Source organism: Melozone crissalis, unplaced genomic scaffold, assembly GCF_028551555.1.
Source record: "Melozone crissalis strain CALT ecotype California unplaced genomic scaffold, PUWL_Pcris_2 ptg000019l_1, whole genome shotgun sequence".
NCBI classification, from domain to species: Eukaryota; Metazoa; Chordata; class Aves; order Passeriformes; family Passerellidae; genus Melozone; species Melozone crissalis.
In genome coordinates, this window is record NW_026535797.1 from 28,920,310 (window position 1) to 28,937,544 (window position 17,235).

At 37.1% G+C, this 17,235-nt stretch overlaps 1 protein-coding gene across 1 annotated transcript in view; it reads right to left on the reverse strand.

Moving 5' to 3' along the window:
• Positions 1 to 17,235, reverse strand: part of CCDC6 (coiled-coil domain containing 6) — a 51,139-nt gene that overhangs the window by 11,877 nt on the left and 22,027 nt on the right. The window contains exons 3-6 of the mRNA XM_054276829.1: positions 12,321 to 12,449; positions 7,221 to 7,324; positions 5,760 to 5,920; positions 3,086 to 3,242 (exon numbers count right to left, since the gene is read on the reverse strand). Coding sequence (XP_054132804.1) covers positions 3,086 to 3,242; positions 5,760 to 5,920; positions 7,221 to 7,324; positions 12,321 to 12,449 — 551 coding nt within the window. The remainder of the gene's footprint in view (positions 1 to 3,085; positions 3,243 to 5,759; positions 5,921 to 7,220; positions 7,325 to 12,320; positions 12,450 to 17,235) is intronic.

The following is a 17,235-nucleotide window of genomic DNA, read 5'->3' on the forward strand; positions in this document are numbered from 1 at the left end:
AACTCTTGTCATTGCTGACACTGGCTTAACTTTCCATGGAAACAGCTGGACTTCTCTTAGGCATTTGCAGTTAAAACCACGTAAGTTGTATATGATTAAATAGTATTTATTAAGGTCAGAGATGTAAACCATCTCTGGTTCATCCATTCTGACCCATTCTACATTCTTGCACTTCACACATCATTTCTACATTGAACTCAAAAGCTTGGTTGGCTGGAGTGTATCTTCCAGAAAGGCATTCAGCACTAATCTGAAATTGTGAAAAAGGGTGAAGAAATCATTAAAGTACTAACAATTTATTCAAACAGCTGATCAGCCATAGCATTAAAAACATGTCCTGTTTCCTACTTGAATCCCTCTGGTCCCAACATTTAAACATTTGCTCATCCCATCTTCTGCCACTGGAGGACAGAGACACTTTGAACCCAGGACCATCCCACTAAAGGTACTTCCAGGCTGTGTTGCAAGACACATCCCATACTTCACTATGATAAACTGAACAGATCAGAACCTGAGGCAAGGCATTTTTCCCCACCTGTAATACTTTTAGTGATATTTATTTATCCTTCATTCACTGACTACAGTGAAGCTTCTTCACAGATATCAAGTGCTATACAAAAGAATAAAAATAACACAAATTGCTCCTACTTGTCACTCACTGTTTTTACCTCAAGAGATTTTGTGGAGTTTACCTCCACAGCACTAGGCTGACAGTCTCAGGTTGAGTTGCTTAGGCACTCTACACTTAGATTTTTCAGTCATTCTCTAGATTAGATGCCCCCCAGCTCACTTTCTCCAGGTGGATGCAGATCAGTGCACATGGGATTCTATTACTAGATTCAGCTGTGCTTCTTTACTGGACACAGCACAGCAGCAGGCCAAATTTGCTACCTAACAGCCCTTTGACTTACTTGTCCCCTCTTCCACCTCTGTGTTCTCAGGAATTCTTAGTAAATGCACTTATTTCTCCATCATAATAAAAAAAACCAGTGACATGGAACAGTATTAAAATTACTCCTATTTGATGGAACTCACAATGACTACTTTGAGGTCTGTCCATAGACTACTTGAAACATATTTTGGTACTGCATCTTGCTGGTTTTTAACCAGGACATTCAGAGTTAACAAGCCACATGCCCTAGCACAGGCAGTACACTGTAGTGATACCAAGGTTGGTTTGAATTTGGGTAGACCTGGCAATAAAAGTAGCTGCAATAGAGAACAACAGAAAACTAACAAACTAATAAATTAGAGTTTAATTAAATATACAAATTTTTAAAAGAGCTACCAGTAGCAAGGTTAGTGAAACTGAACTAAGCTACCTCTGCAACACACAGCAGGCTCCAATGCAGACCAGTGTGTGAGTTCCAGCAAGGCAGCATCTCTGATTTAATCCCCTTGCATTCTACACAAACAGAGTTTCCTCAAAGTCATCCCACTTCCTGCCTCAGGTGATGTGGAACAGCAGCAGCCCACTAACATGTGTTCTGGTTTCAGGTACTACCCTGCTACTCCAAAGAACAGGATGGAGGATTAAGACAAAGCTATTGCTGGTCTGGAGAAAGAGGCTTTGGGAGAGCTGTGTCCTTTACATTCAGGAAAGGATCTTCATTTACAAGCAATAATTATCACCAGCTAACAGAATGCAACCGAAAAAGATGGATAGCTGTCCCATCACCACCATCATTTTTAGGAAGATGTAAGCTGACAAAAAATGACATTTTAAAATCCTGGTTGTACATAGTCCTGCAAGTATTTTGTCTTCTCAGGCTAACTACTAATGCCTGCTTTATCCCTTACTTTGCTTTCTATTACTTACACTGCAAATACCAGATTTGGAGTTATTCTGTCAGGCCTTTGTAGTACCAAAAAAATCAAACATGACAATTTCTTAAAAGCACAGAATAGTTAATCAAATTTTCCTGCACCTTCCTGGTTACCACTACTTACAAGTGGGTAATAAAAAAATTATTAGGTACTCTACAATTTTGGATTAATCCTGGTAATTCTTATAGATTTAGATTTTGACTGTACTTCCATTACACTGTAAATAGTGGAAGAAAAGATAAGCCTAATAAGAAAAAATTCCAACCTCAGAATCTCCTATTTCTAACAATTAAATTTATACAGCATTTGCTACATCTTAATACCAGATGCTAATGCAATATAGGTCAAGTTGCCTTGGTGTTTCATTAGAATGAACACACTACTTTGACCTTTAAGGGTACTCCTTACCACAAAATATCTAGTACTTTGTTTCTGATAAATTACATCTTATAACAAATATATTAAGGACCCAAGAGGAAACAGAAATCTCTCAGTATCAGAAAAAATACAAAGCACAGAGTAACTTTTAAATTTATTCTAAAGGACTACCATAAATCCAAAATAATATACAACAATACAACCAAATAATGAGCATTTGATAAGAACTGAGAATGTTTTATTCAAAATGTACTTAAAATCCTCTTTTAAGATATAACACTGTCATGTTTCTAAGACATGAGAAAAGACCAAAAGGTACAATATAAACTATGAAAGATTCAAGATTATCTGTAAGGTCAAGGCAAGCAAAGCAGCTTGCAAAAAAGACAAAAAAACCCAAGGATGTTATGGTTTGGACATTAAGGACAACCCAACAGTTCTGGAAATGCTTCCTCTCTCAAAGGTTTCACACAGTATCCCTTTGTATTTGGCTGAGCACATTTTACTTTCTGCAAAGGACAAATCAGGCCCAAGTAAAGATGCTGTCCCTACCTCACAGAATTCCTTACAGTTACTCAGTTGGGGACAAAACAAGTGTTGTGATCAAATTATCCTGATTTTCAACTCCACAACTGTATTAATTCCAATATATATTATCAAACTCCAAAACAATCTTCAGATACAAATATTTTCTTACTCACTGTTAAAACTAATGCAAATTCTGTACAACATTGATACAATTCCTGGACTATGCTGGAATTTGATATGCATATTAAACCCATATACAAGTTACTTCTAAAATTATTCCATAATATTCAAAAAGTAGTATAAATACTGATAAAGAAGTCTAACACATCTGGATGGCCAAAAGAACACAAACCTTTCATCATCCATTTCTAAGCTGGATTCACTTTCTGACAGTTGTCTGCAGAGAGCTTCCCTACGTTCCATTTCCCTCTGTAACTTTCTTTGAAGTCTCAAGTTTTCTTCTCTCATATGTCGCTCCTCTTCTAAGTATTGTGCCATCTTCTCTGAATCTGAAATTCATAGTTTTGTTAAAAGATGATCAAAATTCAATTTCTCAGGCAGCCAAGTATGTTGTGCCTAATTTTACTCCAACACTTCAAGATGAAGGTGTAGAAAATGCTCAGGATAGATCACTGAAAATTTTCAGCTCTAAGTCATTAGTTCAAAGCCTAATTCAGAATAGTAACTATTAAAATAAACTATTGTTTGACATCAAGTTTGAAAATAAAATGTAAGAAAAACAAACAAAGCTCACTACCATGAACCAAAAGTATTTTTTAAAATAAATTTGAAAAGAAAGAAAAATTTTATTAAGAAAACATAACTAAAACCATTAAGAAAAAATACTGATTCCTGCTCCATTAAAATAACGCTATTCCACATTTACCAAGATTTTCCTGCAACACACTGAAGAAATTATTTTAAAGGTATATTTTCATTTTGAAGGAGGAAGCAACAGCACAAGTTCTGAAACAACATGAGTTCTGAAACTCCAAACTCAAACTTGTATTAAAATTACTACCTTATATATATTCTACAGCACTCTTTCAATTACATGTCTTATCATAGAAGCTGTCCAACAGGACATGCACTAATATTAAAACTGTACTCAATTTTAATGTTAAAAACCAACAAGAGGTCTACTCTACATGAAATGGCAATTGGAGTTGTCAGTTCTAAACAAGTTCAGCAAACATCACTTAAATGGTCTGGTACCACAGATTATTTACAGTGATAAAGTTACAAAGGTTTGTGACAGATTACTTAAATAAAATGCAATATGTGATGAAGACTTATGAGAAACACAATGTATTTTGTGAGATTTTGCAAAATTTAAGCAAGCTTGTAGTTAAATCCCTGACATTAAGAAAACCCAAAACAACTCATCATGCTTTGTCATCACTCCTTTATGCAACAACCTTCAAGGTAAAGAATATTCCTCTTTTAGAGACCGGCTCCCAAACTATTAACAACATGTGATTTATCTCTCTTCTGTGGAAATATCACCTTTAAATGTAACAGTGTCACTTCCTGAACACTATTATCATATCACAGCAGTTACTAGAAGTGTTTCAGAAATAAAAAATGTAATACGAGTATCAGAATTTCATAAGCAGATTTCATTAAGTACTTAAAAAGAATACTAGAGGTTCTCTAATGACCATGTATTACAAACACCAATCTGAAAACTGCATTTCAGTTTCATCTTCTGCTTGCAGTCTGGCACATCCACCATTCCTACTAGCTCTGCTATTTGTACTGCAGTTCTGTTTAACCTGTTCACAAAGGGAGAGAGTCCTTTTAAACCAAGCTCTTATTTTCAGTGTAAATTTGACATTAATGCTTTCAATTTTTTACTCTAAATCACAGTAGTTCAAAAAGAAACCACTTAAAAAATGATACTTGAAATGAAATTAATTAGGCTGGATTTGCACAAAGAGTACTTTTAATCTAAGGCCTTGCTCTTGTTCTGAACTTCAGTCAGTGAAGGCTGCAGTGCAGAATTTGCAAGTACAAAGATTAGCTGTCCTTATCTTCTTTTAACAGCCACAAATTATTAATGCCACAAACTTGTGCACAAGGTCTCTGCAAAAGAGCACTCTTGATCCATCATCTCTGTCCTGAAGGAAGGCTTCTGCCTTCAGTAATCTCCTTTTCTAAATGGAGGTTGAAATATTCCAGCTGGCCTGGTTGGCCAGAGAGGGCTGATCCTGACTTGTTCTGCATTTGCCCAGATTTTTCTGGCCATGTGCTGAGGTATCTCCCCACTCACCAACTGCACTGCAATGCCACTGACTCAGAGCCAGGCACAGCTGCTGCCTTCCCAGACAGGAACTGCAGATTCAGCAGGAGGGAATGAAGGACTGGCACTGCAAAGTGCAAGGGAAGGTGCCAGCAGCCTCCTGGCAGCTGTGCTCAGTGCTCAGTCCCCTCCTGGGCAGGCAGGGCAAAATGCAGCTCCCGCTGCTGGCCAAGGGGCCCCAGCCTGCACAACAGGAACCTGTTATGGAACAGCTCTTTATGCTTCAGAGCCATCTTACACAGGAAAGGACACAGCAAATTAATGCTGCTATACTGTGCAACAGCTGCCTCAGGTTGCCACAATCATTAACAAGTGAAATTCTTACATACAGCTGACCTTTATTTCTCTAGCTGTTAATTCTTTTGGGTAATTCTTAATTTGCAACATGACTCCTACAAAGTAGGCCATAAATATGTTTTGAAAAATTTGTATATTGAAATACTGCCAAGTTTCCGGAAAAAAAGATAGATACATATTTTTCTGGCACAAAATACTCAAGGATTATTTTTTGATTCTTTCGACATCTTTTTATCAAATCTAAAGAACCCTCTAAACTACAGTATAAATACATCAACAAGCAATAACACTGCAATTATGAAATTGCTGTAATCTGAACCTGCCCCATGTTTTTCCACTTCTACCTTCAATTCAAACTCAAGAAAGTACATATAAAAATCTTACAATGGAAAAACTTGAGAAGATTTGAAACAAGCTGTTTACTCACGCTGTAACTGTGCAGCTCTCAGTTGTTTCTTTAACCTCTCCACTTCATTCTTTAAAAACCTGATATGTCTCATCATATTTTCAGGAGAGTCTATCTCCATTGATATGTCTCTGGGTGATGGTGGAGCAGATACTGGCTGGTCTAATTTCTCCTGCAAAATTCTGTATGAAAAAGAGTGCAAATTTTACCTTCCATTCTAATGAAAACCTCTTGTATCCCCCAGAAGGCCACTGCAAGGATTCTGAAAGGTATGCAGGGTTTATTTTAACTACTATTTGAGGGGAGATACATTGGGGAGGAGTTAAAAAGTTTAGTTTTAAACTCAAAATAAAAAAGGTAAAAATTATTGTCCTAGTAAACTACAAAACCTGCAGTTCACTCAGGCTCAGGTGTTTTCTGAGGCCCCAGCCAAGATTCAGAGGGTCACATTAACATAACAATAGACACATAAAAATATCAGGTATTAATAATCATTAATCATTATTCTCTCCTATTTCCTCCTCAAACTGAGTTCTTGTTAGTCTAACATTTAAGAGATGATTGCTTTCATACGTATTTTTAATTTTAGCTGTTCCAATAATATAAAGAGTCACTGTCTTAACATCTACTAAAGAAGCATTGGGAAGTCTCAATGACATGAGTGCACACCACTGAGAAAAAGCTCAAGTTTTCTTTAAGCAGAAAGGGAAAAAACAAGAGCTTCTCATATCACAAACACAGTAAAATACCATGAATTTAAAGCTGACCACAAACCAGAAGCTTTAAAAGGAGGCTATCAGCAGTAGAAAAAAAATCAATAAATTCCTTCAAGCTTTCCTAGGTAATTTCTTATACTAGTTAGTTTTATCTACTTGAAGCAATCAATAATGGGGCATCATGCTAACAAGGAACTTTTCAACTGCTTCATCTTCCAGGTTTTCACAGATTAGACAACTCTTGTGGGACAGAGATGAACATATTTAATCCAGACATGATGTATTAAAAAGTATTGTATTTGCTGGGAATTCCCTGACAAAGGCAGGAGTGATGCATCTGACTCCATGTTCTCAGAAGGCTAATTTATTAATTTATAATACTATATTATGCTAAAGAATACTATACTATACTACACTATACTAAAGAATACAGAAGGGATACTTACTAAATGCTGAAAAGATAATAATGAAAACTCATTACTTTTTCCAGAGTCTCAACACAGCTTGGCCAAACTGGCCAATGAGCCAAAACAACTCACAGCAGAATCCAATGAAACCTGTTTCATTGTTTACCTGTGGGTAAACAATCTCCAAACACATTCCACATGTGAGCACAACAAATGAGATAAGAATTGTTTTCCTTTTTCCCTGAGGCCTCTCAGCAGCTTCCCAGGAGAAAAATCCTGGGTGAAGGGATTTTTTCAGAGAATGCGAATGCCACAAAAATCCTCTCCCACAGTAACAAGAGCACTGTAACAACACAAACCGTTTTTCTGCTTCAAGCTTATCCATCCTCTTCCAGAGACGGTTCACTAGTGCTTCTTGTTCCTGCTCCAAAGTGTTCTCAAGGTCAATCTTCTCACGTCTTAGCTGCAGAGGAAAAACAATTACTGAAAATGATGGGCATGGATTTCTTACAAGGAACTGTCATTAGGAAAGCTCTAACAACACCATTTTAGAGCAAGGAGAAGGGGAAGAAGAGACACAATTCAGGTATAATGTGCTGGAAAAATGGAGATTCAGTAGTTGCACAGTTGTTATCTCCTTCACACAAGTTCTTCTCAGAAAACTCGTCCCTGGCCCATAAGCAGGAGCATGAGCCCTGGATATGCAGGCACTGATGACTTATCAAACCTATTTAAAGACATCTCCTATACAATCAATGTATGAAATTCAAACTGAATTTACTGTTCAGTACAGCAATGTTTAATATTTTGAAAAGTCGTAGATGTTTTTAGTGGAAGAACCACAGCTAAGTAATCCAGAAATAGAAGAAAAGCCACGTTTGCCTTGTGTGCCTAGTGTTAAGTAAAGGACATAACAATATTAAAGAAAAAGTTACATGAGCTGCCTTAGGTGTTACTGTATCAATCCTTGCTAGCAAAACAAATGTAATTCTATCCTAGCAAAGGTTTTACAATATTAAAAGCTTAACTTGACATTAATCACGTTCACTTACTGTATGAACAAGCATTCTTAATTCTACTACAAGTTAATAAAACATATAATGCAGAACCTTCTACTCCAAAGTTAATAAAAGAAGACCTAATGTAGACCCACACAGGAAGATACCTATTATTAGTGTTTAAGTAGAAATACAATGCAAGTATTATTAAGAAGAGAAAATTAAGAGGCACAGCTGATCTTACTCTGTAGCAATACAGCTGAACTCAAGAAGTTGTCAATAACAAAATATTTGAGAACAGATCAACACCTTTACAGGAGGAAAATAGCATGGAAGCATTTTTCCAAGCCAAGCTTAGTTAACGCCACTTTTCTGCTGGTCAAATAATCTTACATTAGAAAATGGAAAGACTGAAAACAGAAATAAGCATTTTCCATTTATTACATCACTGGCTGAAGGGCTGTTGCACCATCTGAATCTGTAAACTATTAGTGCTAACCACTAAATTAATGCTGAGAAACCCAAACAAAATATAAAATTACACACTTCAGGTACCAGTGCAAGTTTAATGAATGTACAACTTTCTCGTTTAAAGGTTAGAGGAATTAGTTACTGTGAGCAGAAGCAGACATATGTTGATGAGTAGTAGGGAACATAGTTAGAAACACTGTCTAGCAAATCTTTCCATGTTTGAGTTTCCAGATGTACACTAACAGCTCAGGGAACCTACATCTCAATAAAAGAGAACTCAGAGCAACATGCCTCAGCCTCGCCACAAGGATGAGAATTTGGATCCTGAGCTACACTTTGTTCCCCACATGGCTGAGGTGGAGTGGAAGGAGAGCAAAGGGCTCAGCCCCAGGAGCACAGGGCACTCTGCCTCAGGGCTCCTCAGCCAGTCTGGCCAATGCCTGGGGCTGGGAATGTGCAGAGGGAAGAAACTACACAAAATGTCCTGGCAATCTGCACACTGTGCTTCTACATTAGCAAAACCCAGATCTCCCCTACATTGCAGTTAGCTAGATAATCACATGATGAAAAAAGTGTTAACACATAATAATGTAATGATCTCTGCAGCAATGGCTTTGGCATTATTTCAATACAGCATGGCTTAGATTCACCTGCTCTTAGTCTTTTTACAACCATGTTTTGATCTAGCAATAAACAAACCCACAAGAACATACAGGTGACAAGAAATCCGTATCTCTTAATGGTAGGAAGAAGAGCACACTGGAATTTTAAGACAGAGTGAATTATTTATAAGCCTGGATTTGAAAAATCTCAGATTACATTTAGTATTGTAGCAACCATCACCAAGGCAGTGGAGTCCATTAATTATAAATCTGCTTGTAGGTGAGCATGCACAATGGCAAAGTCAAACCATCAGCAACAATACCCAAATACGCCTTGTGTTGTGCCCTGAAGCTGCTCTGACAAACCACCAAAGAAACCAGGTGAAACAGATCTAGAATATCCAGCAATATGAAAACACACTGGAAACAAGGATCATGACAACTGGCACAACACTTATGACAAGGAAAGCTTCTCCCACTGTCAGGATTTTCAAGCTTGGAGGAAGAACACCTTGAATGGCACCTACAGAAGAGGCAAGTGGAGCATCCTGTTGAGAGCTGGGAATTCAAAGAATTGGTGTATTTGGCTTGGTATTCAATAGTTTCAGGTGAACTTTGAAATGTACTCCAGTCAATGGCTTTTTTAGCCATGTGGTAATATTCTGAAATAAAATAGGCAGGATGGGATTATGCTCAGTAGCTCTGACATACTAGGGTCACCTTACAGGGGGGTTCAGAGCTACATTCCAATCAAGCATCACCTGAGTTTGACCATTGAAACAAGGAAGCATTGCTTGCTTTTCAGACCTTAGTCTTCCTTTCAGAGGAAAATTCCTTTTAACCTTCCTCACCATCCACTTACGTTTCTTCTTACTCTCTCTCACATGCACTTACTTTACTTCAAAATGAAGCTAAAATATCCATTTTATCTGTATTCCTGTATTATTGATTTGTCAACTGTCTTGCCAACTTACTAAAATTGTTACTTTCTAAAACTTACAACTGTTCCCTCCTGAAATGGAGGTCTTCCAAATCAAAGCTGAATATGCTCATCTCTGCCTAAGCCCATTATCCCAAATGTTACTTCTCTGCTTCTCATCTCCACCTTGCCCTTTGCAGCTTTAATTCTCTGCTGCTTTCCAAGTTTTTCCATCTCATGTTTCTTCTCCTTTCAAAGCAGACACAGGAGATGATTATTAGCAGTTTAGCTGTTATTTCTCATCTCCTAACTGCACCAATTCTACTTTCTCACTGCACTGTATGAAATAGAAAAGCAATTAAAAATAGTAACAGCAAAGTACACACACTTGGCCTCTGTAGGGCAATCCTGACAGCTATTTATTTCCTATCAAACCACTGAACTGGAACACAGAACATTATTGCTCGTTTTAACTGAGTCATTCAGTTAATGAAATAGTCACATGCTGTAAATTTCTTCACCATTTGCCTTCAGAGAAGAATGCTCCACTGACTTAAAGCTGACTTAAGAAATTATTTCAGGTTACATTTGAAACCTAAGATGCAATTTAGTTTTTATTAAGGAATACTGTTCTATGCAACCAGAAATCAGCTACCTCCTGATCACCTATGGTATAAGCAGTTCAGATGAAAAAAAGGAAAGGAGAAAGAAAGAACACAAAGCACAGATAATTCACCCTCTCTATTTTAGAAACAACATTTTAGTGAACATATGCTGTAATTATCTGCTCACTGACTAGTGACAGATCTCAATGTAGCCCAGCTCAAAGCATTGTTGGAATTCTCCTTCCAAGCCCTGTTTAACAGGTGTCCTGATGGTTGTGCTGCAGATTGTCACAATCTCTCTTCCTTAATTCTCTCTGTGTGCAATGAAGGTAACATGACTCTCCTCACAATTTTGGGTTGTTTCTTGCTAGATACAGCACATGCCCCAAGGCTGCTGCTTCAGCTGGTTAATTAGCACAATCAGCACTTTTAATTAGCGTGAGGAAAGAAAGTGTGCTGAAGCCCTAAGTAACCTGACATTTACTCTGCCTTACTGTGAGAGAAAACAAGGGCATACAGTGAATTACACTAAATTCACATGGAATTTCTAAGCAAGACTGACAGGTAAATTTTACCATCTTCACAAAGTTTTCAAAGCCAGGTACTAAAGACCTTTGTGCATCTCTGCTTTTTGAACAGTGTATCATTGACATTTAGATGTAGCAACAAGTTTAAAATTTTATGATTTCACAAGTCATCCTGTCCAGAATGAGACAAAAATAATACCATGAAGATTTCAGCCATGGCTCATGCCAACATTTCAAAGACTACAACAGCTTAGTATGTTAAGCTTACTTTGCATTTTGATTAAGTGGCAGCCACCACCACCTTGTGGCTAAGAGAGTTATTTCAACCTCATGCTAATTTCCATGCTGGGTAAGGATTTGTGGGCAACTACATATTCCTACCTTTTATTTTTCAGTTTGTTCCATAGGTCTCTCCATATAAATGTTACCATGAGAATCAAGAGAACTCAATTCATCATTTAGACAGTCATTAACTAATTTATCCATGCCAACAGAAAAAGGGGACTCATACAAAACTGGTAACAATTCAGATTACCAGCAACAAAAAAAGTTCCACAGCAGAAGAAATCACAGAGATAACACACTACATTTATATCACCTGAATTATTGGACCTGCACATGCCAGAAAATCTGGAGTCCTTTAAGAAGCCTAAAGGTTTCACCAGTTTGCCATTTAAGTCAAAAGGTCTCCTACTGACACCACTGAGATGCTTTGATGCAGATGCCTAAGATCAGACATGAGCACTCCCAATGTCTAAACATCCTGTGGAAACACAGCCAAACAAGGGGTGTTTTATCTCTGCAATCTTCATGACTGCCTAGGGAGAAAGGGAGATGGATGCAGTCTAACTTCAAGGCTTCTGAAGGATAGACACAGCTGACAACTCACAGATAGCTGTGCTATCCAAGCTGCCACCAAAAGGTGACCTAGAGCACAGCCAGACCACAAACAGATCATTTACTACTCTGCTTAACACCATCAGAAGTGACAGTCTTTTCTCACCAGCAGCATGAGTGGAAGATGATGAACAGCAACAGGTAGCATTATTTACAAATAAGTTGCATGTGCAAAAGTCACATGAAGTCCCACACAAAGGCTACTGTAACAAACATAATACTATAGATACTCATAGTAGATAGAATGGCCATGAAAAAAACTAATCCAAGTTTCTCACAATAAACTATGTTACTTTTCTATTGCTTTGGAAGCTGAACTGACTTTTCTACATTCTCAATACTGCCCAGTTTCTGACATGCTTAAAACATTAAGTCAAATCTAAGACAAAAGAAGAACTTGGTTTTTTCTCAGTCATATAATGGTGCAATGAAAGAGTTACCTGCTCCAGAGTGAGCTGCTTCGAAATTGTATCATTTTCCAGTTTTTTAATCTTCTTCATCAGTTTGTTCACTTGGAATTCCTGTTCCTGTTCTAAATGCTGCTCCAGTTCAGCTTTCTCATGTTGCAGCTAAAAATTCAGGAGACATGAAAATATTTTAACAAATAAAAGCATGAACTTACGCACCTTTTATATATTTATTCACACATTTATTCCTCCTGCATGTTAAATTCTCTACTGATGCTTCTCAAAAATCTTCAAAATGCACAACCTGCCCAATAGCCCTTCAAAAAAGAGCATTTTAAACTGTGCTGCATATTTACAATGCAGAGAAAAGTAATTTCCAACTATTGAATTCAGTCAAATTAAAATAGATTATTTTATATACTATATATGATGTATTATAGACATTTCCAAAGTAAAAATCTATCATAATGTTCACAAAAGCAATAATTTCAATCTAAATGCATCATCTCAAGAGTACCCAAAGCACAAAATGCAGGTCTGAGCACTTCCTTCTCCAGGCAGCTGAAAGCTGAAAATCGTGACCGAAATCATACTAATGGAATTGCTGTGCAACTAGTTTACAAACCACAAAAAAAATTTCTAATTTATATTCCTATGCTATCAAAATCAAACTTTCCTGGTGGCATAAAAATATTGGTTATTTCAAGTCAATGTTATGTATTTTCTTAACACTGAAAGGATTTTTTTTCATTTAATATGTCCAATGGAGAAGAAAAATTTAACCCTCAAGCAGATGGAAACAAAAAAACCCCATCACTTTAATGAAAATAATGGCTTGGAGTAGAGTCCCTCTGAGACAGGGATCCAAGTCTTCCTGTGGATAGAACAGTGTGACTGGCACCATGGTACAAACAAGTGAACCTGCCTCAGGATAAAGCAAATGTCACCAACACACAATGGTGTCATTGCATTGTGTTCTGACCATCCACTGACAATTGCAAGCACCTTTTTCCACCTGCTTATTTTTTCTATGCCAGTTCTTCTGGCTAACACATAACAATCTGTAAGACCACAGTGTTAAATGTGTGAGGAAAAGCTGAGGAAATGGAGACACCTTGCAGTCATGGACACAAGGTTGCTGGACAGACACAGTGAAGGAATAGACTTTGATTCTGGAACAAGCTAAAATTGCTCATTTGTTAATTCAGCTCCTTTTGCTCCTATTTAGATACAAAATAGTCTGTGAAGTGCAGCCTGGCAGAGAGATCAAGGCAAAAGGCTCACAGAGGAAGAGCTACAGGCAGACAGCAACTACTTGGCAATATACATATGGGAAAAGTTTGGGGTTTGTGTTTTCAGGGCTTGTCAATGCTGAGATCTGTTTTTTCACAATTTAAAACAAATACCAGAATAGCAAACACTTAGAATACAAAATATTGACTTCATTTTATAAAGAGAGAGAAAAATATTATAAACACCCCCAAAATATATGAGTGGTGACTGTCATTCATATAGGGTAAAATAATTTTTCCCTTTATTTCCTTTGATCACAAAACCAAACCAAAACAATTGAAATTCATATTGATGAAACCTTAATACTGAAGACTAGAATTGCTAACAATGAGAAAAATCCCTTGGTACAATACAGGTGGATAGTGTTTATTTTACTTAGTAAAGTAAAAGTTTTTCCCAAGTGATTATAATTATATGCAATTACAGTAACAATAGTCTACAGATACACCTGCCAGCTACAGAGAAGGAAAAATGTGTTACAAAGTGTCACCTTGATGCCAATGTCCTACAGACCTTGAATTGCATATGAAAACAGAAGGAGAATTTTCATCTCTGTAAGATTAGAGATGGGTTTGGTGCAAGAGAGACAGTGACCAGTCTGAAGTGAGAATGGGGCTACCAAACACAAAGCTTAGCAGCAGGACTATGTGCCTCAGCTCACTTAAGTTCTAAACTACTACAGCAATACTTTCTCTCTGCTGAAACAAGTGTCCTCATACAATGCAGAGCCATGTTTGCCTTCCTTTCTTCCTGTACTGGCTTACTTCTGGGATAATGGGAAGGGTTTTTATGAAGTAATGGAGCCAATGGATGAAGTTCCCCTTAGAAAATGAACCCTCATTTATCCCCTGGACTGTGACCTTGTATAATCTATTTCTAGGCAATCCAGGCTCTCAAAAGTTGTCCACTTCTTCCTTCACTGCATCCTGAAAGTCCTATTTATTAACAATTTTGTATCAGCAGTTTGCCTCCTCTTTATGTCCAGATGTTCATCAAATAATTGATAGATGAGCTGGCTCTGTTTATTCAGCACAATCCCATTAGCATCCTTGAGTTCATGCATGGTATTTTGAGAGCAGGAAGAGTAATAGCTTATGTTTAAAGGCTTACAATTTTTCAAAGAATTGTCAAGAATCAGACTTACATAAGAAACATTTTTATACAGATCCAATTACTTACCTTTCCTGACTACACGTGCTATTATCCTGGTATGTTGTAACATCTAACTTTCAAGGACAGCTACTTGGACCAATTTGCACTTCCAAAAATATAAGGGTGTTGAAAAAAAATCTGAATTTGATTTTGAAAAGGACTAGTGCACAATTTAAAGTAACTGACTCTGTAAGATTAAACAATATTAAAAATAAATTCTTCTTTGGAGCAGCCTTGTTTCACAAATGGTAAATTTTCAAGATTTACTACTTTAAGTTTCAAAACAGTAACCCAACAGGTCCATGTCCACCACTGCAAGAACAGAGCCTGCATCATAACACTTCTCATTATATTCTGCAATATACTGCTACCATTCTATAATGACTAGCAATTGAGGATGCTATAAAAAACATTTTCCATGCTTTTTTTGGAGACTTCATCAGGTTAAAAAAAATATAATTACATGAAGTACATAGGAAAATATAGTAAATGTTTATAAGGCTTATGAGAACTTTATCAGGGATGCATGTGATAAAAATCTTCTGTTTACTCTAAGATCTCTGTTGAGATGCATGTGCTCCTTCATTTCTGCAACACTCAACCTAGACAATTAATAATTATTCAAAACAAAGGAAAACTATCTAATAAAATTGTACATTCATTCATTTGGCTTGTAGAGACAGTGGAAGTTAGAGTTATAAGAAGATATTTTTAAGCAATGGCATGGCACCAGAAAGACAGTGTTATTCCAGTGGAAACACCTTCTTTTATGTGCTACCATGTCTGTTTAAATTCAGTCTTGCATATAGTAAAAGGTTTCAAAATTAATTTCTGATATTGCAAAGCTGATGGCAGCCTGTGATTTATAACAGTAATGCACATGGTGCTGAACTGGGGGATTCTTGCTGGCTGTCAGAAGAAGCACTGCAGCTCTGGCAGGCAGCTCCCACATTCAAAATGTTTAATGTTCTGGGAGCTCATTCCAGAGGCCAGGCTGAATGAGAGGCGTGAACCCCTGCAACTGTGACAAATAAAGGTCTGACAAAGCAACAAACACACAGGCACTGTGAAAAAAATCCCTCTGCTAGGTACCTTTCAACAGAGTAATACAGCAGTAATTTTGAAACAGGCACAGGGCTGTAAATACTTGAAAAAGAATACTCTCACTTGGGAGAGTGCAAATCATATGCAGTTTAGCAGAAGTACCTCTCCTCAGTTCCAAAATGCAAAGTTTTAGACAAAACAACAGATTTATACGCAATTTTTTCCCTTACTCATCCAAAAAGCAGGAAGCCATTTGATGTACAATGTCTGACAGCATGCATGCTCTAAGTCTAGTTCCAGGTCAGACCAACACTGCCTGGCAAACCCAGAGATTATGACTTAATCCCAAAGAACAGTGGAGCAACCAACTGGAGACTCCTGCATTCCTGGGTCAGTCATTATCCAAAGTCTGCATCTAATTTAGCTAGAATTCCCTGCAGAGCAAAGATGCCAAAAAATGGAAGTGGGCATTTATGAGTTCATTATTCTCCTAATAAAGATAGAATTGCTAAACTCTAGTGAGTAATGGTAAATATTGGCACCCATACATTTCAGGAAATTTAAAAAAAAAGGAAATTATAATTATCTTACCTTCCTGGTCTAAAAAATCATTAGTCAAGAATGTAGCCCTACATGTGTATAATGGGAAGACTATTCAATTACAGAAAAGATGCTCTAATAAACTCTAAACTGACCATGTGATGTGTGCCAATAATGCCCTCTTTTCCAAAAAATGAGTTAGTTTGTAATATCAGGAGTTTCTCTTCTCCAATTTTTAATCTGTTGTTCTACGTGGGTATAATTTCCAGGGTTCAACACTGAAGAATCAACAGATAATCTTCAGACAACAGATAATCTTTCAGAAAACAAAAAACATCAAGTACTATTTTCAGCTGTTTGCTGCTTGAAAAAGTTGCCTGCAACTCATCAATATTCTAATGTCAATTTACTAAATCCATGACCTCTGAAGAACTGAAAAATTACATTCATGGAAACAAACAGTAATATTGAAATATTCCCTAATTCTACAGGTAAGCTCTTTAGTGGAAGGGATCATTTCTTCTGTATCATTTATAAGCTGCTAACCACATTACTGATGTTTAGGAGAATAGATTGATATCCTGGTTTTGTATTTCACAGCAATTTTATCACATCAAAGACATAATCAAGCCATGAAATGAGATCTGCATTCAGCATACACACAAACAGAAAAACAGTTTTGATATTAAACTGTTTGCTTTAAAACCAGTGCTCCACCTGCACTGCAATTTTTGAGCCACTGTAAAGGTATGAAAAGTCATCCATAAGTACGGAAAACAGAATCTGCTGACCAATGAAAGGGAAGGGTTAATAACACTTTAGCATATGCCATAAACAGAAACACCACTGGTGCCTAGGCACAAGCCACAAAAGTTTCAGCTCTGACCTTGTGGAGGAGCATTGATATAACCCTTATCTC